Source organism: Haliaeetus leucocephalus, unplaced genomic scaffold (genome assembly GCF_000737465.1).
Source record: "Haliaeetus leucocephalus isolate CR32 unplaced genomic scaffold, Haliaeetus_leucocephalus-4.0 Scaffold139, whole genome shotgun sequence".
NCBI classification, from domain to species: Eukaryota; Metazoa; Chordata; class Aves; order Accipitriformes; family Accipitridae; genus Haliaeetus; species Haliaeetus leucocephalus.
The window spans coordinates 1,460,566-1,483,736 of NW_010972575.1; the positions used below are offsets into that span (position 1 = coordinate 1,460,566).

The following is a 23,171-nucleotide window of genomic DNA, read 5'->3' on the forward strand; positions in this document are numbered from 1 at the left end:
TCCCCTGGTTCCTCATGGCGGGAGGAGGTAGAGAAAATAGGGAGTGAAGCTGAGCCCTGGAAGAAGGCAGGGGTGGCGGGAAGGTGTGTTAAGATTTGGTTTTACTTCTCATTATCCCTGTTCTGATTTGATTGGTAGTAAATTAAATTGATTTGTTTTATTCCCCAAGTTGAGTCTGGTTTTCGCCTGTGATAATAATTGCTGAGTGATCCCTCACTGTCCTTGTCTCGACCCACAAGCTTTTCGTTATATTTTCTCCTCCTCATCCCATCAGGGGGAAGGAGTGAGCAAGCAGCCTTGTGGTGCTTTGCTGCCAGGTGGGCTTAAACTACGACATTAATATAGAAAAATAATTAAGGAATTGTACTTTGTATCAAAAAAATCAATTTTAGTACAGGTAATTTCTGACACAGAGATTTTTGGCCATCTAACTTTATAGCTAAAAGCTGTCTATTTTCTCCAGTTTGAACCTTTCTGATGCAGTGTCTTTAGAATTCTCTAAGTCACCACTGTCAAAAAGTGACAGTGATTTGATTTATGTTAGAGTTTCCAGGAGGCACTTATTTTCAAATGAAGCTATGTATCCAAAAGTATTAAAATTGAAACTGCTTCCTCATTGTGTTTAAGTGGGCAAATTCTGTTGACATCAAGAAAGCAATTGTAAAGTTACACACTGGAAAGATTTGACTAGAATTCAGATTATTGGTGCCATAGTTTCAAGTGGTTGAGCCAGCAAATGTCCCTGTCAGGTTTAGGTACCAATTAGAAAGATACCATATTACACAATGTATGTTAAAATATTAATATGTATTGCAACTTCTTTCAACAGTCCTATTTCTGTCTTTTTTTTTTTAAACTGTATTACATGCAGTAGATTAACTGAAGCATAAAGGGATATAACTACAAGATGAATTACATAAAGAGGAACGACAGCTCATTATTTAGCTCACCTCAGGAATTTTCCTTATTATTGAATTATTTTCTAACTTTCTAATAATTCACTGATAAAGTTCTTAGGGAATGAATGTAACTAAAGAGGGTAGCTGTGCATGTCTCTGATTCAATGGCTCTTTCCAAGGCAAGAGAGGAACTCTTTTTTAAATACATTGAGAAAGATGCTGCTGTGAAGTTCATGGCTTAGAACCTGTGTCAATGATCTCAAATAACAGAGCATGTAATTTGTGAAGGATCACAACACAGCTAATAGAAGGCAATTCTTACTTTTCAGTTATACACAGAAGTATATACACATAAAGTTGCAAGCAAAATAGAAAAGTTCAAGGAATTAATTGGAACTAAGCAAAGACACTTGCTTTAGAGATGCTCTGACAAATACTGTAAAAAAATATATATTTGGGAGTGAAATAAGCATCGAAAAACTATTTTCATGATTGTGGAAAGGTAATTTTGGGATTGAAAAATATTAACTAACTTACAGATTCTGAGTGCTCCATTACAGCCAACACAAAGAAGACATATTCTTGACCACTCTGCAGTTGCTTATTCTCAAAGCCACCGTAATGCTTCTTATCCCCCAACGTGAACTCCGTAGGAAGAACTTCAAAGTGAGCTGCAATATATGGCTTTAATTCAACTTCCCTCCCAAGACGAATGCTTCTGCGTTTCCTAGCTATCTCCTTAAGCAGCTTTAGAATGAAGGGAGGGAAAAGAGAGGGAGACAGAGAGAGAGAAAGCAAGAAAAGAAAGATAATTGTAAACAATTTTAATGTAACTTATTGACAATGTAATGACAAAATTTAATGCATGACCAGGAACTACAAAAATACAATTTATCCACGTTTCATGGGGCATATCAGTATCACTAAATTAGTTGTTGCAAAATCTTCCAATTTCTTGTCATCCTTGTTAAGATAAGATACTAGGTAGCAATTGCACTGCCCAGGCTACAAACATAAAACAATTAGAACAGTTTTCAGTGTCTGACATTGTTGTCTCTGGGGGAAAGAAAAAAAACTAATGAAGTAATATGTCTTCTCTGAGGACATATGTATACACAAATCATATTACACATCATATATGTATATGTGTATGTATATATATATGAAGTAAGTCATAGCATACAATCATAGAATCATTTATGTTGGAAAGGACCCTTAAGACCATCAAATCCAACTAACCTAACACTGCCAAGTCCACCACTAAACCATGTCCCTAAGCATGAAGTCTACATGTCTTTTAAACACCTCCAGGCATGGTGACTCAACCACTTCCCTGGGCAGCCTGTTCCAATGCTTGACAACCCTTTGGTGAAGAAATTTTTCCTCATATCCAATCTAAACCTCCTCTGGTGCAACTTGAGGCCATTTCCTCTTGTCCTATCATTTGCTACTTGGGAGAAGAGACCGACACCCACCTCGCTACAATCTCCTTTCAGGTTGTTGTAGAGAGTGGTAAGGTCTCCCCTGAGTCTCCTTTTCTCCAGGCTAAACAATCCCAGTTCCCTCAGCCACTCCTCATAAGACTTGTGCTCCAGGCCCCTCACCAGCTTTGTTGCCCTTCTTTGGACACGTTCCAGCACCTCAATGTCTCCTTGTGAGGGGCCCAAAACTGAACACAGTGTTTGAGGTGCGGCCTCATCAGTGCCAAGTACAAGGGAACAATCACTTCCCTAATGCATAATAATATTTTCTGCCTCCCTATGAACTTGCAAGGTATCTTCTTACCTCCTGTTTGATACAACAAAACTTAGTAAGTCATACGATGTAATTATTTAAAAACGAGGAATAAACCCCACAAAATTGAAAAAGAATCCTAATTTTTTAAAATCAATTTATAATAACTATTTTTAACTTTTTCTGATAACTCTGAAATACAAACAACTCAATACTAAGTAGTGATGAGTAACTTTTTTTTTTGTTTCTTTAACATGAGGACTACCAAGCACTCTGGCAATATTAAACTCCTTAACATTTCAGGGAAAAAGAGCACTTTCCAATGTACTTCACAAACAGTAAATGAAGTGCAGAAGGGTTTATATGAGTGATTTGTAAACATATCTTACATCCCAAACCCAAAATTTACTTCCATTTTACTTGTTCAAAAGGACCAAAAGTTGTATTCTTCATGGCTTGTACAACACTACACCATAGATTCGTGATAGAAATCAATAACAGGACCTATGAATCCTAAGACGACTTTTATACTGCTAGACTACAAAATAGTATCTACCACCCTAATATACACAACCCTCACATCAGAGGGTTTTCTGATATAGCTTTTCCTTGTTTCATAAAATATTTCTTCTGAAGAATAAAGCTAAAATTTACATCAGCACATTTACGACAAGATTAGATGCTAGGCTCAAACTTGTAAAACATATACTAACTAATGAAGGAACTTAAGTTCAGCTGGTATAATCCATTGATTAATTACTTATTAAATCAGAAAAATGCTCATTCAGTATCTTTTATCACTTTTTTTCTATTACTGGCATACAACTAATATTAATCTGATTTGACTACAAGGAGCCTGAACTTTTCCTGGGTGATAAGTGATGATTCCTAAGGCCTCTGTATGGTTCCCCCTCATTTTTCACCTATGAAGCTTATTCAATGTCCTGTAGTCTCATACTGCAATCATACATTTTTCGAAGGTCACAGAGCTGGTTTAGGCTTTTCAGCACACAAACAGTGCTAATACAATACATTGGCACAAACGTCTTTGGTAGGACACAAATCTCCAGAGCTAGATAGAGAACAATAAAAAAAGAGAGTAAACTCTAATCTTTAGTATATATTTTCATTTTAAAGAACATGTTTAGTCAGGGAAGCTCTCTCTTGCTTCAGCCTGTCCTTCAGTGTTAGGCCTCAGCTTAGCTAGCACATCGTGTTGTCTTCCCCACATGGGATCTTGTATTTTGCAATTACACAGTTAACAATTCCAATGCATGTAAAACAATCTACTATTCACTCTGCTGCTGAGACAGAAGTTTTTAATACTGATTACTTTAACATCCCCTCTCATTGAAGTACATATTTCACACACAGGCTACAGACAGACAAGGAAGCAACCTGTACTATTTGGATCCAAACTTCCTTTGCACTGAGGGCATTTGGATGTTACCCCATCAAAGACCTACGCAGTCAACTGTTTTCCAGCTCTAAGGCTGAGTCTGTTCTCTGTTGCAGAGATTTTACATGCATTTAACTCTATCAATTTCCATGCTCCAACACAAAAGCTAGTACACTGCAATAGATCCCCTGAGCAAAAAAGAACTGGCCATAATTTGAGACTAGAAATCATTATTCATTACTCAAAGACTCTATTACAATCAGCAGTCCATATTTCTCTTTCATTCTTCCTAAACTGTTTAATGAGCAGCTAGAGTAAATTTGCATGATACAAAAATGAGGGCAGTAAAGAACTGTAGTATTAAGCTTTCTATTTAGTCACTTTACTGAAGGTGACTCTCACATCTGTTGGCAGCTTCCTATGCCCTGGGTAGAGTTACTGACTGCAGAACATGAGGCAGAGACTAATCGAAGTTTGTTCCAGGTTGCTTCAGCCCTTATAAGATCTGCTGAGGGAAGCACTTTGTGAAAAGTTTGTATCTATACGAAGCCATCTTTTATAAAGATAGTAATAGCTATGCAGAGGGCTGAGCACTGACTATCCTGAAGTCTGATGAAACACTAAGGTAATAATGTGATATGTATATTAACTGGAAGTCAGGACCTGTAAGTACTGCAGTACGAGGAGAGGTGCATGGCTTGAGCCAACCCTGAAGATAAATGACATTTTCATTTCTGGGTACAGTTTCCTCTGGAATTTAAAGTTATTTGTGTGGCTACCTCAGATAAATTATTTGTCATATGTTTCCAGATTACACCTTGTTTACAATTTAGATTGTAAATAACTCATAATAAAATGTCAAAATACTGCAAGAGTACTACAATCAAAATTAGATTGAGACTGAAAAGGGAAGAAAAATGTTTGATCTTAATTAATTCTTGCATTTGAATTAGTAACATAAAATGCATATATTTAACAGATTGCATTGTTGAAGTACTGTATTACAGTGGGTGAAGTGATCAGAAACTGAGTTTTGGCTATGAATGGTAAAAGTTAATTAGCCTGAGTCAAACAAAATGTGTTCAACTTTTCCAAAGGCGGTTATTCATCACCTAAGGCCAGCTAAACTTAGGTGTGTTTGTGTGTAGATAAAAATTTTGCCTGTGACATTGATTACACATGATGGAGTAGACCTCAGGTGAACCTCTGGCCTCATTCATGTTTCATATATAAATGGGGTTGTTGCCAAATATCATTACTTGCACATTTATCTCCTGTTGTACTTTACACCAGGATTTCCATAAAATTACTGAATTAAGAATTAACATGCAGGCTTTTCTTTAGGCTTTATTGCGTACAAATCTAAAGTAATCCCACTAGGTAATACTTACTGCAAATCATAATATTTTGTTTATATTTCATTTATTTGCATTACATCTATTTAAAGTCACTAGATCCCATGATATTAAAAATCAAAAGAAATTTTGAGTTAATAAAAAAGGATTGTATCTCTAATAACTATTATTTTCTGATACACAATATCTAGTCCATTGTGTGCTCTTTTAAGATTCTGTATCTCTCTTAGTTTCTTTCAGAAGTGAGATTCAAGAAACCAGAAAGATTAGGTAACTACAAGGAGGCTGGAGAGTCTTTTGGACTGGTCAGTTATGTACTGGCATTAACACTCCAGTGTAGTGTTTTCAGCAAATGCTTTCTTTCTGACAATCTAAGCAAAGTATTTGGAACATACCCCTTTGAAAAATCTATTCCCAACCATTTCTCATACTAGCGATATCTGAGACTACACTAAAAAAGGATATGCAGAAGTATCTTCACTTCACCATCAGGAACTATTTGCTCAGAGAGTAGTGTGGTTAGTTTTTGTGGGTTTTTTTTCCAAATTTATTTATTGTGTCATTGCTTTCACATGTTTGTCAGGAGTAGTACAGCTAGTAACAATATGCATATATTTTCTAAAGCTGGAAGAAAAACAGTCTTTTAAGTAATAGAAACTGGATGAAATTAGCATGAAATACAGTTGCTGCCTGCTTTTGTTTTTTTTGCCACTCAGTACTTACTATATGTGTTGGTGGCAATTGTAAAAGATCTATCAAGGGATTTAGTTCTTTATCAGAAATAATTTTCATTTTCCAGTCAATGCATATCTTATTTTTTCCACCATTAATTCTACAATGTGGTCTCAATTATATCAGTAGAAGTGGGAAACAACCCATCCTGACCCAAATATTTCTGAATTAATAAATGCTCTTTATCAATCTGTTATACAGATTAATGCACCACATCTTGCAGGATGATTAAAATGACCCTTTGTTATGGGAATCAGCAGGACCCGTAGAATTTAATTGCCAAAAAGTTTGATGTCATCTGGCACCTGTCCTTTAATCTCTTAACGCTGCTGAATGTGACTATGATCTTTGGATGTTAAAAGTGGGTGGTAATATTAAATCAGTTTTCCATTAGTGTATGGATCTTGCTGTCACAGTTTTACTGTTTAACCATATTTGATGTCACCTAGGACTATGATCATGAGCTGATGGCATTTACAGTCCAAGTTCTTTTAAAGGGAAGACGTTAATAGATCAAAGCAAGTCATCACTACAATTCAATCAAATGAGATGATCACATAAATGAAACTTGTCAAGAGGAAACACCGGCTTCAGTCAGTCAGCAGTAACGAAACCATGCCTTCCTTTGAACAGTTTTTATTTAATCTTCTGATTAAGGATTCTCCTGTTGCGTATGTATTCTTCTTTGCCTTTTCTGATCAGAACACAGACTAAAGACTGAAAGACCTCTGTTTATATCTTGGAAGCTTTCTACAGCAGTGTTAGTTTGGTGAAGATCTTTATTTTCCTTACATTTTGTGCAAACATTGAAATTGGTATCCATTTTGTCAATGGGAGGGGGAAAAAAAGCCTTGTGATTGCTCACAGATGATCACTTGTTTCCAGTGATTGTATTATGGGGAAGCATACGGTGAAGCATCTCTGTGACATAAAACCCTTGAATCCACCAAAAGAAAATAGGAAGATAGACAGGATCCAGTCAAAAGATCACAAAATCAGGAGTAAAGAAACTGACTTTGATCTCTGGTCTTTGAATTGCAGAGATATCACAGGTACAAATTACCATAGCATCTGAATGATATCTAAAATCCTAGGCAGATACAACAATAACAATAGTAACACCACCCACACCACTTGTCTTTTGTACACGGCTTTCATATGGGGCTCTCAAATGAGCTTTACAATGATAAATATTAGCATTATTCAAAATTTACAGATTGAAAGAAGAAAGAAAAGTTCACATGAGCTATATTGTCCTTCAGTAAAAGAGAGGACAGGACTGAATGCTGACACTATACTTCCTGGAATTATTATTATATCAATAACATAATTAATTGATTTCTAGTATTATTTGGCTTATTCCTAAAATGAAAGTACTTCCACTCTTTGGATTAATATCCTTCATAGTGTCAAATGATGACACAATGTTGCTCTTTCCTACTTTAGTCATTTACTTCTGAGCACAAACTGTCAGCAGGATGGAGACTACTGTAAAAGTTTTCTAACCAGAAGCATTACAGTATGTGAGAATCTGGTAAAAACACCACAAGAAGGTCAGATGTTAAACTGCAGTGCAAATTGCAATTTAGTATTTGTTACAGGCTTAGTAAACACTCCACTAATGAACTAGACCTTTATTAGCGTTCATATCATTGGTGATTAAGCTTTTGCTGACAACTCATTTCACCTCCTGCACTTTTGCATCATGCTTTACAATAGGAAAAGAATAAAATATTAATGCCAACAAAGATCAGACACTTTCTGTGCTTTATTGCAACTTAATGTCTTTATTGTCTTCTAATTTAAGTAATTTGAACTTTTGTTTCAGTCCCCACAGGCTAATTCAAATATAAATATAAAATATCCTGACAACCAAAACTTCTAAAACTGGTGAGTTAATCACATACCACTAATAAGATTGTTTCTTTAATAAAGGAGAAGACGACAACAAAAACACAGTACCTCATCTAGTTCCATTTCATCTGGACTCTCCCATGGTTTGATAAACTTTCCACGAGACCTCTTCAAAGGCACAATAACTATGTAATAACCTCTGTAAAGGAAACAGTTGGACAAAAGTGAAGTTGAAGGAAAAGGAATAGACGAATTGATGGAGTAGGTGCCTGTTCAGAGGAACTTAAGAGAAAAGTGGTACGTTGAGAGCAAACTTTTGTACATTATTATGCCACTGCAGCCTTCCAAACATAGTTGTGAAGGTTCACACTCTTGAAACACATCCAGTGTAAAACATTTGACAACCAAATAGCACTACCTGCCTTTTCATGTAAACACATAAATATGTATAAGGAAATTTAATTACAATGTTCTAAAATGCCTACATGTTTGACTGCAGTTTATTATTTAATTTGAAATACAAGAGCCATGGGATATTTGTGCCTTGTCACCATCACACTGGGAAAAAAACCTAAACCCCTAAATTGAAACATATTATCATATATTTAAATCTCAATTATCAACCCACCTTCCCCCATTTTCATGTATAATCAAAATAGTAGGTTAACATAATGTGTTTGCTGATGCCAATATCATTATAAACAGAAAATAAAGAAGACATAGCATACACTCCACCTACACACTCTTTACTTTAGAGTATCAATCCCCATCAGCCTTATCTACTTAAGTATTCCGTTCAGTCATAGACAGAAGAGTTTCATGTATGCTCTCTTTACAGCTAGGATTTGCAAATTACATATATCAGTTTTCATCAGAAACATTTTCCTGAAACTATCTTCCTCCTCCCCCCCATGGAGATGAGTAAATTATACTTTCTAGTATAACAGAGATATGGCACTTTCCTTGTTTCCTTCACAAAGTCTGGATACATGCCAGGCAGATCCATATTTTCACATTAGTGTAAGGAAAGAAGCAGTAGAATCACAACAGCAGGACATCCAGGATAGTATAATATACATCTTCTTGATAAGCACACTTGTCAAAAAGTCAAGCACTCTCCAGCTCTGAGGAGAGGGAAAGAAGCTGCTCTCCTTTGTTGCTAGTAACAACAGAGCTTATTAAGAAGGTGTCTCTGGCTTTCCATCATGGAAGATAATTTTAGTGTCTCATGGACCATCTTCTTCTCTTCCAGTCTGCCATTTTTTACAGCCTATTCAACTTTCTGCAGCACTGACTATTCATTTTACTCAAGCAATGCAGTTGAAAAACCTGAAGTAATTAACAAAGAGAGTCTACAGAAAAGGACTTGCCTTACAGTTGATCAAAACCTATGTCAGTCTAAACTGACTCTATAAACTATCCTTCTTCCATACCAGTGCTCATCATTGGTCCATTTTAATGGTCTATTCTCAATTAAAGCTCCTTCCCATGAAGGAAATGTAACAAAACTTTGGATTTTTAACTAATGTAGTAAATGCACACTTTTATTAATTCTTGTGTTAATAAATTTGAGAAATTTCTCTGTGGAAATTATGAGCTCCAACAGGAGGTGCCGGAAACAAAAAGTGTTGGTCACAGATTTTTAACTGCTGCCCACTTGCTGTATTCCAGTATCTAAATAAAATCTGCAGCATGCATTCTTATAGTAACAATATGATAAATCATCTTTTACACGGATGTTCTTATTCAAAACCAGTAAGAGTTGGTTGAGCCCAGATTTTAAACCTGACTATGTATTTTTAAAATTATTTGGTAACATGAATAACAAATCCCAGTGAATGCTGATTTATCCATGTATACCATAAATACAACCTACATATATTTTCTTTAACAGATCCCTAAGAATCAAGACAAAAAAGCAGTTGAGAATTGGCCCCTAATATGTCTTTCAGACATTGAAGATACATCCACTGGATGAACTGCACAGTAGTCTCTAACTTATCCTTTTTTTCTTCTTCTTCTTTTTCTTTTTTAAGCTAACAGAGTGTTCATACTTTTCTTTTCAATCAAGGAACATCCAGCATGTAAATGTTACTTTCACACTCTTTCACACTTTCTTCTTACATGCCTCCCACTCATGACTTTGATCATCCACTAAGACTTTCAGCACATACAGAGTATTTTAAAGCTGAAAGCACAAGTACATCAACAGCAAGCAGAAAAATGAAACTGTTCACATAAATATACAGTGCTGCCAATTGTAAAAGATAACAAATTCTATTATTTCTAGCTGAGTCCAGAAAATGCAGTATCTCTTGAAAAACATGTTTTATCATTTGCTTTATTACTTGCTTGTTTGAGGGTGGGGTTTTTTTTGGGGGGTGGGAAGGGTGAGAAATAGAGGGTTTGCTTGGATATTGCTTGAACTACCAAGTATTACAAAGGCCAAAGTCTTCTATAAAACTCTGCTTTTACCTAAGAATTTGCAAAGATAGAAGAGATTCAGAGAAACATGAACTGTCCTTTACACATAAAAATTGCTTTGGATTAGCCCAGAACACTACAGGAAAATGAAGAAATTGCTCACTGGAGGTAATGCCAGCAAAGGACATCTATTTTACCTAGCGTAAGGTGAGCTCTGCTCCAATTTCAATGCTGTATTGCCATCAAACATTGAAATAATGAAAATTACTTCTACCATCTTTAGTAAATTACAAAGGCTCTTATAACATTAACCTAAATCCCATTAGTATTTACCTATAATTCATTAAAGCAAATAATTAACTGTTTCACCTTCTGTGTAATCAGTATTATTGAAAGACTTCCAGTGTATAGTACTTCATAGTAAGATAAAGACAATCATGAACATATAATATACCCATAGAGCAAGAGCAACTGTAAAAATATAACTGTTACACAAAATTGTTCTTCCCATTCAAGGACTACAGCTGCAATAATCTTACTTATTCTGGCAAGCATCAGGTAAGCTTTTTCTCTTCAGTATCTAGTTGCTTTGGTATGCCTGCTTCCAAGGGTCAAGTAAATCTTTTTTTTGTTGTTTTGTTTTTCTATCTCAAGCCCAATCACATCTTCTTGGCAAACAGATATCAAATGAGGAGATACATTATTTGCAGAATTGGTAGTTGGACCCAATACGTTTAATGTACCTTTTCTGATGTCACTTAGGCTCTTTAATTTTTTACACGACATAAAAGGAAGGACATGGGCTCTTTTTCCACTGCTATCTTCTGCTATTGTTTGACCAGCTACCCTGGACTTTTTTCTCTCTGTGAATGCTCTGCCTCATAAATCTTTTTTTGACTCATTCCATCTTCAGTCTTCCTTAGATGCATTTGTTACTGACTGCATCTTACTCAATCTAATGATAATGACTACATTTTTCAGTTTTTCATCCTTTTAATGTCTCAAAGTAATTTCTTTCTTGACCTCACCTGCCTCAAAATCCTCAGTCAGTAATGAAAAAGGGGAGTAGTTTTCTACAAAGCCATCAGTAAAAATCCACCAGGGAGAGGTCAAGTTGAATCCCCAACAATATTTAATGACTTGCTCATTTTCCTCCCCATTTCCTTTACATTGCACATGGGAACCTTATAGACCAACAAGAACCACTATAAGCAGAGCAGTAACACTTATTGATTGTACCATGCTTCATGTTTTCTTGGCAAATCTTTATTGTCTAACCTTTCTAATCCCTGCTGACCATGTGCTGTCAGCTCTTTAGTCCTATTTCTGCTGTTTAAACCTGCACAGCGCCTTTCCCCCCCCAAATCTAAGTAACCTCTAGTAAATTCTGCCAAATTTTTCATCAAAATCTCCTGTTTTCTTTCTGGGACCAGTGGAGAGGACCTGAGATTTTTCTTTTAACAAAAAATGTCAGAATTAATTCATCTTAATTAATTAAAGTGCAGTAACTATTCTTTAAAACTCCGTGTAATTCTGCAATGACTAAGTCTGAGTACTTTAAGGTGCCGCAGCAGGGCAGCTACCCATCAATGGGTTATCCACTCTTCTTGAGAGGATACATTGTTCAAAACACAACTGGCTTCCTTAATCACTCTTTGCCATTTGAAATCAGTGATGAAACACAAAAGTACTCTGAGAAACAATTACAAACTAAAGGACAATCCTTCTCCTTATATTTCCATCTATATTTTACTCAGTCTTACATACTCGGCTAAGAGACAAACTTATAAAATAGTTCCATTTGGAAGGGACCTACAATGATCATCTAGTCCAAGTGCCTGACCACTTCAGGGCTGACCAAAAGTTAAAGTATGTTGTGAAGGGCATTGTCTTAACGCCTCTTAAACACTGACAGGCTTGGGGCATTGATCACCTCTCTAGGAAGCCCGTTCCAGTGTTTGACCACCCTCTCACTAAAGAAATGTTTCCTAATGTCCAGTCTGAACCTCCCCTGGTGCAGTTTTGAATCATTCCCACAAGTCCTGTCACTGGATCCCAGGGAGAAGAGGTTAGCACCTCCCTCTCCAATTCCCCTCCTGCAGAGGGCAATGAGAGCAATGAAGTCACCCCTCAGCCTCCTTTTCTCCAAACTAGACAAGCCCAAAGTCCTTAGCTGCTCCTCATTGGACGTGCCTTCCAGCCCTTTCACCAGCTTTGCTGCCCTCCTCTGGATGCATTCAGGGACCTTAACAATAGAATCTGGCATTTGTTCTTGTTAAATTTCATGCCACTGATGATTGTCCAATGCTCCAATCTATCTAGATCCTTCTGCAAGGCCTCTTGCTCCTCGAGAGATTCAACAGAACTTCCCAGTTTAGTATTGTCAAATATTAGTCCAGTATTAGTCCAAACCCTACTGCAGAGTGCTGTACTCTGTACCGTTATGAAGAATAAAGTCCTGGTCCACCACTACAGGTCTAGATTTTATTAACAGTAAGAATAATCTTCTTTCTGGAGATAAAAACAATGGTATGTCATTCATTCACTCACTTTATATTCTCATTTGAAGGTACTTCTGGGAGTTCCACAGTTATCATGCCGTCTAAGTTGGTCTTTCCAATGAAGACTGGCTTTGTGCGAAGCACGTCTGGTGCAGTCTTTGCTGTCACTCTGTGCTGAAGACCCCCAGCACTGTTCCCTCTGTTCGTCAGCACAAATGAATATGATGTCTCTGGCTTCAAGTTAGTGATCAGCTTTTGAGTAGCACGTCCATCAACCTCCACCACCATTTTCCCATCATCGTAAAGGATCTAAGTTAATATATTAAATTGAAAGTGGTTTTGGTTACTAAGAGAAGGCAACTAAAACTGTCACACTGAATTCAGGAATGAACCTAGGTGTAAATTTAACATGAAAGCTACTGGGCATTTTAGGCTGTTAAGATAGCACTGAATCCACTACTGCAATTAAACTTCTCACTTTCAGGGGAAAAAAAGAACTACATTAAATTAAAGCAGTGTAAGCACTCCTAAAATCTAATTTCACTTACTCAAATTCAGTAGTTTTGCTTGAAACCAGCATTTCTATCCAGGTACACTTGCTCATGTTACCTTAACTTTTTCATTCACACTCCTTATTCAGAAACGTTTTTGCAACATTTAGTTCATAAAATACTGATCTTCACTCGCCACTGCCTGAGATGACAAGTGATGAAGAATGATGCAGAAGAAATGCCAGCCAGTCTGCACGTTACACTGAGTCTCTTTATCTGCCTAATGCTATAAGTTAGTGGAGTAGAAGAGTTATAATGCACAAATGTGTTGTTGTAAATGTGAGGACACCAAAACCAAAATGGTACTCAGTTACAGCCACTACAGAAATAACAAAAAAAGAGAAGAAAACCTTTCTTTTCTTTCACTGTTTTCTCTAAAATATAGTAGCAACGAACTACAAACTAGTAAGGTCTTCATACCATGCATAACAACCAGTATAAGCCTGACTTGGAAATACTGCCACAACAGTAAAGAGCTCATATTGCCAAATGACTGTATTTAACAGCTTCAGTCGATATTGCTGATTAGTTTGCATTCTTAAATACAGCAATACCAAAAAAAAATCCACATGCTCAGTAAGCTACTTAGCCAGGTAAATGACATCCTCTAGTTTCTATAGTTTCCCTCATACAAATAGAAAGTAACTTACTTTGAAAGGCAAGGCTGAATTGTAATTTTCTGGAATTTCCCAGGACAGCAAAACAGAAGTCTTCATTACTGCTTTAACATGAAAATTTTTTGCAAACACTGCTGGAAAAAAAGAAACAATGTATATAAACAGTATCTTGGACCTTAGATCTTGTCATATTTCCACTGCTACCTGGGAGTATTAGCTTTCCATTTATGCCAAAAAATAACAAGGATTCAATTCTCCTACCTGTTTGTTCATATTTAAATATCACATTTTAACTCATTCTCACTCTTATCCAGTGACAACCCAACATGTACATTTTCCTTACCTGAAAATATTGTGACGATGTTAGCCAGAACTTGCTTGGCAAGGGACAACTGAATTCTAAGGCATCCAAAACATATTAAGATTTACATACTTTACCTTTTGTATTTGATGAACCTATCTTTATGAATGGGCTGGCCAGTTTTATTTACAGCTTCAAAAACACTGATATCCAAAGACCGATACTCCTTTAAAGGTCAACGCCATAAGCAGACAAATCCTACCTTGATCCACGGGTAGTGTCCTGAACTGGACACTTGGACTATATGGACCAGGCCCTTTGCTTGTGTGGGCACGTACTTTTACATCATATGTGGTATCTGGTTTTAAGCCAGAAAGTGTCATAGTGGTATCAGCAGGAACAACAGGGAGTTCAACTGGCTGGTAAGCAACATTGATATCTCTGTACAAGATGGTATATTTCGTGATAATGCCATTTCTCTCTGCCAAGAGTGGCATCTGCCAAGTTAATTGAACTGATGTAGAAGTAGAGCTTTCCGAGTGGAGATTTTGGGGAAATCCACTGGGTGCCTCTTCAGGAACAGAAATCTCTTTAACCATCTCCTCCCCAAAGCCCACTTTATTTCTAGCTGAGAGCCTGAAGACGTAAGAAGCTCCTTTGTGAATGTCTGTGGCTGTGAAGTGATCTTCATTCTCTGAGAACTCCATGGTTGTAAATGTATCCATGTCTTTGCGACCAAACTTCAGGCGATAACCCTGCAGCGGGCCAAAAGTGTCCAGAGGAGGGTGCCACTGAATTAAAGCCGTGTTCATCTGTGTGTGGCTAATCACAAGCCGAGGTTTGCCTGGAACTGTAGCACAATGTTATTTAAAGATGATAAATACAAACAGAATTGCATGTACAATTCTTGAGGCTAGTTTTAGCAGGAATAGGGATAAATTTTCTCTTCCCTCGCTTTGAGTTCCACAAATTAATGTCTTATGAAGAAATAATGTTTGCCTCCTGCACTACCGAGTCATACAGTATAATGAGCTACGATAGTAAAGACATTTATTGTTGTTTGTTGTTTTTTTCCCTTACCATTATTTCTAAGTACAGAGAACATTCAGAGGCACAGGACTTAGGAACACAAGTCAAGAAGTAAAACTTCAAACAGACATCTTATGAATCGTTCTGTCTCACTTACAAATCCCTGCTTGCAAGAAATGAGTATTGTCATAAGTATTCATTAATTTAATCCAAGGCACATTTCTGCCATTCCTGTAAATGGAAAAATAATTTGTAATAATAATAATGGTAGTAGTAGTAGTAGTCATAGTAGTAATGAAGAAATTACAAGTTTCTAGATGTATCTAACATAACTTTTGCCATTGATAGTTAAATGTGGTAAAAGGGACATGAGACCAACCTTGTCATCAACCATCATTACTATGTATGATAGAACCCTATCATTCCACTTTCCATACACAAAAAACCTCCAGCATGGGCTGTTTCAGCTTGGAGTGGTAGTACAGTTTGGAATTTAATTTCTTGATTGTCCTGTCTTATCACATATGATTTAGTTTCCAGCATGGTCTTGGTGCATGTGAACTGGATTTGTTTTGAAGAAGACTAAATTGGAAGTGCTTCTCAACCTGCACACCAGATACACTCAAATCCTTAATTGGGACCTATTGGTCTAAACTGATGTTTTGTCTTTCAGAGAAGTTCAGATGGTAAGTGTGGTGAGGACATTCAGTCTAGAGGATCGAATTAGCCCTAATCAAGGGGGAAATCCCATTACACAACTTATATGGTGTACGTTACTGGAGTCCCAATATCAATTGCTCTCATTTACTGTTTCTATTTAATTTATATATTTATTTTTATTTATTCATTTATTCATATTCATTTATATATATACATATTTAATGTATATTTTCATTAATATTTATATTTAAAAATAGTCTGTTTCTATTACAATGACTTATTTGATAATGAAGCTTATCCACAACTATTTAGAAATTTGGTGTATATTGTGTACCAATGCCTGACAGGTCAAGAGACTGGAATGGTTTGGGAGTAGCAGTGCCATGATATCACAGTCTTCCATGAAGACTAATTAGTTCCATCCACATTCAAGGCCTTCCCAAGTGAATGTATCTGCTGCACTGTGAGCTCTGGTTCCTGTATTAAAATACTTCAGTGGATTTTATTACTTATCTTCAGTTCTCAGGCAACCAGCAAATCAGATTCTTATTGTCAGAAGTTCTGACTACCATTCTGTAATGAATTAGGAATAATGAGGGAGGAATGGTATGGCTTGAAGAAAATCCTGCATTTAATGAGCTCTTTCCTCATTATATCTGTCATAAATCATGACAGTACTTCTAATTCCATAAGAATTATAGCTAGTTTTTATATACATTTTCCAAATATCCTTCCTTTTAAGTGCCTACTTCACCTGCAAGTGTTATTCCCAGGAATTTTGTAAGTTTTTTCCTACACTTTCTGCTGCATAAAGAATACCTCTCTGACTAGTCCTGACTTTTCCTCATTTATTATTATGAGCCTTTACAGAACAAAGAAAAGGCTGTGAATGCCTTTTGCAGGCCATATTTTTCTCTACATTATAACTATTACTGAAACCAATGGAGCATATGAAAGAGAAGAGTCCACACAAATAGAATAACTCCTTCAGCTTTCTAGAGGAGAGACTGCTGGAAGGTGTCACTAAATTATTTTTGTGATAAATTGCTTTTTTTTGTTGTAGCAGACCTCACAGCTAGAACTATTTTTTAACCTTTGTGGTAACTACAGAGAAAGAAATAAATTACTACTTGCTCTTGATCAGAACAGGGGAACTAATAAAGCTTACTTATCCAATAAAACACCCTGTGATTAAAATGGTAAATAACAACAGTCACTTTTTTTTTTTTTTAATATGGAGTCTATCTGATTTTGTGGAGTGTATGAATTTCCTTTTTGTTAACATGCAACTATTGATAAAGAAAAATTTTCTCTCTCTTTATTTCTAGATAGCTTTCAGTTAACATTTTCTTTTAGTATGATCACTTGTGAATATTACAGTCTGGTCGGACAAATGGCAGGATTCTATGCAGTCCTATATACAGCAGCCTCATGGAATAGCTCTATGTAGAAACTTCTTCTGATAGAGCCCAAATTAAGTGAAATTGACCATGAAAAATTATATTCTCTGATCTAGTGAAATCCACCTCTGTTACTACACAGCAAGATGTCTCTCACACACCCCTTTGCAACAGTCATTACACCAAACAATTGTAATGGCATGCCATTACTAGTAGAAGCTCATGCAAGCTGTCTTTGCCAAATTACCTGAAGTAATTTGTTTCTGTTAGCTGCTATACAGTACACCACCATCTTCACATCAATTTTCTCCTCCTAGCTGAAATCTGTATTTCAAGAGTGCTGTCCAGCACAGAGAGTAAATTCTAAATACTGGACAAGCGGTTGTGCTATGAAATTCTTCAACTACTACGACCCAGAATTTAAAGGTCTGATTAAATTCTCCATAAAAATTATATGATATCACTTAGTAAGTCTTAATTTTTATCAAGGTCTCATTAACCACATATTTTGTAATTTCTGCCCCAAGTAATTTAAGATTTTCAAATACTTTGACTTGGAAATGTTCAGTAACATTTTTTCTTTCATCTGATTTCAAAAACTAGGAAAGGAAATGAAATATAAGACAAAAGCACACTGGAGTGAAAATATTAACTGTATTCAGTGACTTCACTAATAACTGCAGTTACTATACTGTAGGCTCACTTACATTTGGTGAATCTTTCCCATCTAAAAATGTAAATGATGCTTTTATATCACTAACTGGACACAGCTGAATAGTTACCATCTGAATATCTTATGAATAGTAAGCTTCTCCAACAAAAATTTAGACCTTTATTCTCCTTTCACATCTCTTACGGATATAATCTCACTCATTCTAATCCAGCTGCACCTGACCTAAATCTTTAAAAATCAGACTAGAAAGTCAGATCCTTCATTTGCTTTATTGTAGTATTTGAATAGCTCTTTTTTAGGAAAAAAAAAAATAATCAAATGGAAACTCTCAGAGAACAGGAAGGTGTATTTCAGACCTACAAGCTCCTGGTAGGAATGCATCATTCCTTCACCTGCCTCATATATTCTCATAGAAAGACAGTGAGCTGGAAACTTTTGGTACTGACTATATTTGTTATCTCCTTTTTCAAAAACCTGTATATGAGTTTTCCTTACAAAAAAAGCTCAACCACAGCAAGCTGTAACAGCAACTGAAGAGGTGTTCATACAACCTGGAATGTATGAAGGAGTGAAATGGCAACTATTTATTATCCTAGAGACCAGGAACAAACATTACTTGTCCACAGCGTAAAGTAAACAGCAAGAACAGTGTAATATGTATTACATTTACAGGCATGTCTCTGATTCTCAGTTGCTCTTCAGTCACTTAGGGTTTTATGGCACATGGGATTTATTTATCTTTCTAAAGTAGAAGCATCAGAGATCTTGTAAGAGTGAAACATGAATAGTCAATAAGGACTAAATGCACAGAAGCTTTAAGTTTTGCAAGCAGGTCTGCATGGACTATGTTTATGTCTAGAAACTAACCAAATTATAATCTTTATAATTGTTTTTATTTAAAATGGGAACTGAACTTGAAAAAGAATAATGGATCAAGTGTCTGTTTTCTTAAATCAAGTTCAAATGCAAGCGAGGAGCATATATCACTTTTTTTTCCCAGACCTTGAGAATTCAGGAAAGGTAAGAAGTTGGAGGGTAGGTTTCAGCATCAGTCAAGACTAATGACTAGAAGTTATTCTAAAATCTGAAACGAAACTATATGATATATTGAGCCATCAAGACTGAGATTTTTCCAAGGAAGATGATAAGACATGGATATAGATGTTTCTGACGTTAGTACAAGATGTGCTTTACATTCAGTGATGGTTTTAAAAATTGAGTCAATCAGTCTAAATACAAATACATATGCCTTTTGGACTTTATATATTAGCATAAACAATATAGAGTTATTAAGAGAGCTTGTAAGGTCCTGCAAAGGTTTCCATGTGATTGTAACAGAATATCCTTAATGGCTATACTACAAAACCCGGAAAATGAACACCTACAGGCCATGAACACATGTATGTGAACACCACACTAAGGCTGCATTGGCATCACTTGGTTAAGCTATGCTACAGTAAACCATTTAAATTTTAAAAAGTTTGTTCCTCATCTAAAAGCAATTCAGCTTATCCCATCAGTGCTAACTGAATCAGCTGAATTGGTCATGCAATCAAGATACCCACCATCTAGTAACACCTGTGATCAAATGCAGACTGAACACAGTGGAATGGTGTATTTTGCCTCAGTTTATGCCTCGGATTGCCACTGAAGCAATATGGGTTTCAGGGTTTCACAGGCTGGACTTTCATTCTGTTTTCTAATTCTCTGCTTTAATAATCACATTCTTCTGAGATAAGTTGTGACTGTCATACAGATAGGTTCTTTCAGTGTTCTTACTGACAGGCAGCAACATTGCTGCTCTCACAAAGATCTTGAGAAGCCCTTCACTAGTTTTTCAAATATCCTTCTCAGCTCTGAATTTCTGCTTTTTCCTTTCCAAGAAGACACCGATCACAATGGAAGAGCTACTAGGAAGTATAAAGTTAGCTATTATATTTTGGCCACATCTTGAACTGAGAAGGGGACAAAGGGGGACGCTTGTTCTGTTTTTACCTAAATAAACAAAGGGCCAAATACTGAAACAGAAAACCCTATGTCCTACAAACACTTTTTACACACCAAGAGACTTCCAAATAGTAGGAGCAAAACACTAGCAGGAAAAGTCAAAGAATTATTCAGAGATTACTGGGTATGTGAGTATTACCTGCACCAGTAGTAGATATCAGTTTGGGCTTGCTGCGTGCTCCATCACCTTTTGTTGTATAGGCTGTCACAGTGAAGGAGTATGTAGTTTCAGGCTGAAGCCCAGAAATTATCATTTCCTAAGATGAAATAAACCAAGAACAATTTATTAAAAATAGATTGTTTTCCAGGAGAGCATGGAATCCTTCAGACAACCCCTGTATGTTACACACTGTGTGTGCACTTTTGTGCTACTGGCAGTGATAGCAAGCATTTGAGAGCACCAACAGACTGTTCTGTGTGAAATACTTCATAATGCAAGATGTTTCACTCACTTAAGCAATAAAAGACAGCACACTTCTAAATAGAATGCCACAGGTTGTTTAAGGCACAAGGCCAAAGGCTTAGTGGTGTGAACAGTGAATAAAGCCTTCTGAAATACCTTGCCTCAGGAATACTACTGATATTGTGAAATGCATGCATATGTAGATATGAGAAACTCCATTTAACTTAGTCATTCACAGGACACCACTGATACAGTTATAAAATGCCTAGTAAGAGAAGTCTTGCATTTGTATCTACACTTTGTAAGTAATGATGGGTTAGCTGAACAAGAAAGCCTTGTTACTTTTGTAACACTTTCACTGCAACCTGTGTCACTGGTTGGATTGTACAAGGACTTCAGAAACAACTCACTCCTCAGGTCTAAAAGAACTACCTAAAACACCATTAAAAATCTGGTCAGAGAATAAATCTGATGGCCCTCAATCTAACGACAGCAGCTACAAAACAAGTAGCTCTTCAGCTAGTACAAGTGAATGGGAGCAAGACCAAACTGTAAGTGTCAAAGCAAGGGGAATCTTTTTACACATGCCCGTGCACGCACATGTATACACACACAGAAGAAGGTGAAGTCCCAGCCACCTGAAATGAACTAAGCTTGTGTCATGCTATAAGGGCAGCTAGAGGAATTTAAGCCTTGACATCTATAAATTTTATATGCAAATATAAAAGGACAGTATCTGTAGGCATCTGACTGGCCCAAAGTTCCCAACTCATGAGCTTCCAGTCTGTAACCACTGGAGCAGTCCTTTGCATTTTCACATGCCTGAATAGATTTACACTAAATTTCACTCCTTCTAGAGAGATGGTATATTTATGCAACTAGAATAAATGGTGAATGTGCAATCACACACTCCTTAGATGCAACAACCATAAAAGTTAATGCAAAAATTACAGGTCAGACTATCTACAGTAAATGGATTTTTCAAGATAGTGGGTATGAGCTTAGTACAGATGTGATTAGAATACAGCATTGTATTTACAGTCAGTTATTAGCAAGTCAGTATTAGCAATATAGAAATAACAAGGTAATTATCAGAACAAGTGGGCAAAATAGCTCAAATAAAATAAAAACACATTAAAAAAATCTACACCCCTCCCCCCCCCTTAAACTCTATCTCAGAACTGAATTGATCCAAAGGCCAAAATCAGTAAGACAGATTTCTCATATTTCATAAGGAAACTGCACCCAATATTAACAGAATAAAATTGTAAAAGAAAAAAAAAATGCCATCCTTTTAAACAGTGATGAAGATATTAGCCTCATCGAAACCAAACAGTACCTCATGGTGTAAAAGATATTGCATGTAGTGCTGTCATTTAAAGATGTGATTTGGATACAGCAAACGCTATTGGGCATAAACATTGCAGGGCATTTGGCTTTACTGATAGCATAGAAAACACATTTATCAAGTTACCAAAAAGAAAGCACAACTGACTTCACCTTTCAGCTACATAAAAAAAAGTTAACATTAAAATGAATACAGAAAAATCTGACTATTGATAGGCAACTCTGAACCACTTTTGCTTAATTTTTCTAGCACCTTCTTGTAAAGAGGAAATTGTGAGGCAAAGAGAGTGACAGCCATCAAAAAGAAGAAAATGCAAACCAGTTCTGTACATTTTGGCATCATGCTAAACCCCAGAACAAGCAAGCAACAGTAACAGCCACTCTCCATGGGAAAAGAAGAAGAAAAAAAAAAGTGCCATAAGGGAAAAACCTTTGATGTTAGGAGCATGCATTTTTGCAAATGAAAAAAACAAAAACCAAACCAAACCAAACCAAAACCAAAAAATAAAAAAAAAAATAAAAGAGGCTACAAGCAAACAAGCAAAAAGAAAAAAAAATCCCAAACCGAACACACAATGTTTTTCTGGCCAGTCAAAAACTACTCACATGTTCAGTAGCATCATCATATTCCCACTGATTGAGAGTAAAGAATGTTGGAAGGAAAAACAAAAGAAATGAAGAGATTTGTAGCCTGGCTGAGGTAATGTTTTCTTCTTAATAGTAAAATAAATACTAAAGGTGTCTGGAAAAATCATGTACAATTTGAATTAATCATGTAAAATCACATAGAATTTGGTTAATGTAATCAGGCCAGGCATTTTAAATTCCATTTCTGCTCTCCCTAAAACCCAGCCACTTCTCTTTCCTTGAAAGATGAAATAAGTAATGAATCCTCTTGTACTATGTACTATTTTATAATAGATTGTATTAATAAAAGCTACCAAGGCAGAATTAAAAGCTACCTGGTTTATTTATTCATGTTACTAGGCTATATGCTTGCGTCTCCCAAATGAATTCAATGCCTTGTTTAAATTAATAGTAGGATGTTTTAGTCTTGAAACCTAACTACACTGATGTTTTACCATCATGGTCTCCATACCTGCACAAGCCCTGATCACATAATCACAGAAGTATGATACGCAGGAAGGAATGCCGGAAGGAGAAAGGAGGTGACGATCCAGAGTGAACCAATGGCAAACAGGCAGGTCAAAGCCAAACTTGGCAAAAAAAGAAATGCGACTTTTGCCTTTATGATATTTGGGCTCAAATATCTCATCTAGTCTCC

At 36.3% G+C, this 23,171-nt stretch overlaps 1 protein-coding gene across 2 annotated transcripts in view; it reads right to left on the reverse strand.

The window, feature by feature from the left end:
- The window catches only part of PTPRD (protein tyrosine phosphatase, receptor type, D), a 290,979-nt gene that overhangs the window by 93,428 nt on the left and 174,380 nt on the right, over nucleotides 1-23,171 (reverse strand). Inside the window, exons 12-18 of one of the 2 annotated variants that reach the window (XM_010586056.1) lie at nucleotides 22,493-22,519; nucleotides 20,276-20,393; nucleotides 14,630-15,217; nucleotides 14,100-14,197; nucleotides 12,948-13,207; nucleotides 8,082-8,172; nucleotides 1,437-1,646 (exon numbers count right to left, since the gene is read on the reverse strand). In XM_010586056.1, coding sequence (XP_010584358.1) covers nucleotides 1,437-1,646; nucleotides 8,082-8,172; nucleotides 12,948-13,207; nucleotides 14,100-14,197; nucleotides 14,630-15,217; nucleotides 20,276-20,393; nucleotides 22,493-22,519 — 1,392 coding nt within the window. The remainder of the gene's footprint in view (nucleotides 1-1,436; nucleotides 1,647-8,081; nucleotides 8,173-12,947; nucleotides 13,208-14,099; nucleotides 14,198-14,629; nucleotides 15,218-20,275; nucleotides 20,394-22,492; nucleotides 22,520-23,171) is intronic. The other variant, XM_010586057.1, reaches the window with a different exon arrangement.